Source organism: Procambarus clarkii, chromosome 76, assembly GCF_040958095.1.
Source record: "Procambarus clarkii isolate CNS0578487 chromosome 76, FALCON_Pclarkii_2.0, whole genome shotgun sequence".
Lineage (NCBI taxonomy): Eukaryota > Metazoa > Arthropoda > Malacostraca > Decapoda > Cambaridae > Procambarus > Procambarus clarkii.
In genome coordinates, this window is record NC_091225.1 from 22,902,356 (window position 1) to 22,903,546 (window position 1,191).

At 46.0% G+C, this 1,191-nt stretch overlaps 1 protein-coding gene across 1 annotated transcript in view; it reads right to left on the minus strand.

Moving 5' to 3' along the window:
* The window catches only part of LOC138357226 (zinc finger protein 724-like), a 687-nt gene extending 160 nt beyond the window's left edge, over positions 1-527 (minus strand). Inside the window, exon 1 of the mRNA XM_069313886.1 lies at positions 1-527. This exon is cut by the window's left edge and continues 160 nt beyond it. Within this exon, the coding sequence (XP_069169987.1) occupies positions 1-527 (527 nt within the window).
* Between the last annotated feature and the right edge of the window lie 664 nt (positions 528-1,191).

The window sequence follows — 1,191 nt, forward strand, 5'->3', positions numbered from 1 at the left end:
TCAGCACATTCAAAAGGTTTTTCACCTGAATGCATCATTCTGTGAGTCTTCATATTACTAAGACGACTGAATCTTTTCCCACACTCAGGACACTTGTGAGGCTTATCACCCAAATGAACCAACATGTGAGCCTTCTTATTACCAAGACGACTAAATCTTTTTCCGCACTGTGGACACTCATGAGGTTTATCGTCCATGTGCACTAACATGTGAGTTCTTATGTGTCCAAGTTGACTGAATCTTTTCCCACACTCAGGACACTCATGAGGTTTAACTCCCTTATGCACAAACATGTGAGTTCTCATATGTCCAAGTTGACTGAATCTTTTCCCGCACTCTGGACACTCGTGAAGTTTACCACCCGTATGCACCAAAACGTGCCTTTTCATATTTCCATGATGACTGAATCTTTTCCCACACTCTGGACACTCATGAGGCTTATCACCCGTATGCACAAAGATATGACGCTTCATATCTCCATGGTGATTGAATTTTTTTCCACACTCTGGACACTGATGAGATTTCATTTTCTCTATGTTTGTTCAGTTTTCATGAAGTATCCTCTGATAACTGCTGAAGCCGGTTTGGTTGGGTAGAAGCACATACAATGGAGGTGTCCTACTGTTCTTTCTTGCTGGAGAAAAGATAAAGAAGTGTAGCAAGCGTCAGAAGGGAAATATGAAGGAACAGAATGCCACAATTGAGGCCAGACTTCGTGGAGTAGAAGCATGGGCAATGGAGGAATCCTTGATCACTCTTGATCAGGAGCGTAGGAAGCGTCAACAGGATATGAAGGTGCAGAAAGTCACAGCAGAAGCCAGGTGACGTAGAAGCACATACAATGGAGGTGTCCTACTGTTCCCTCCTGCTTGGGACCAGATCAGAAGCGTAGAACGCTTCAGGAGGGAGATATGAAGGTGCAGGTCACAGGGAAGGTGAGTCGGGACACATCTCCTGTCACGCAGGGTGCAGTCGCACCTCCACTGATCTCCAGTATCAGGTCTTGATACTGGTAATGGCTCAAAGGGGCCACCACTTACGGGATATTCATGCCCGTGCCACCTTTTGGGTGGCTTAATCTTCATCAATCATCAATCGGAAGGTCAGTCTTGGTGAAGTAGAAGCACGGACAATAGCGGTGTCCTAATATTCCTTCCTGTTGGGTTCGTCTCTGAGCCCTCGGCGGCTACG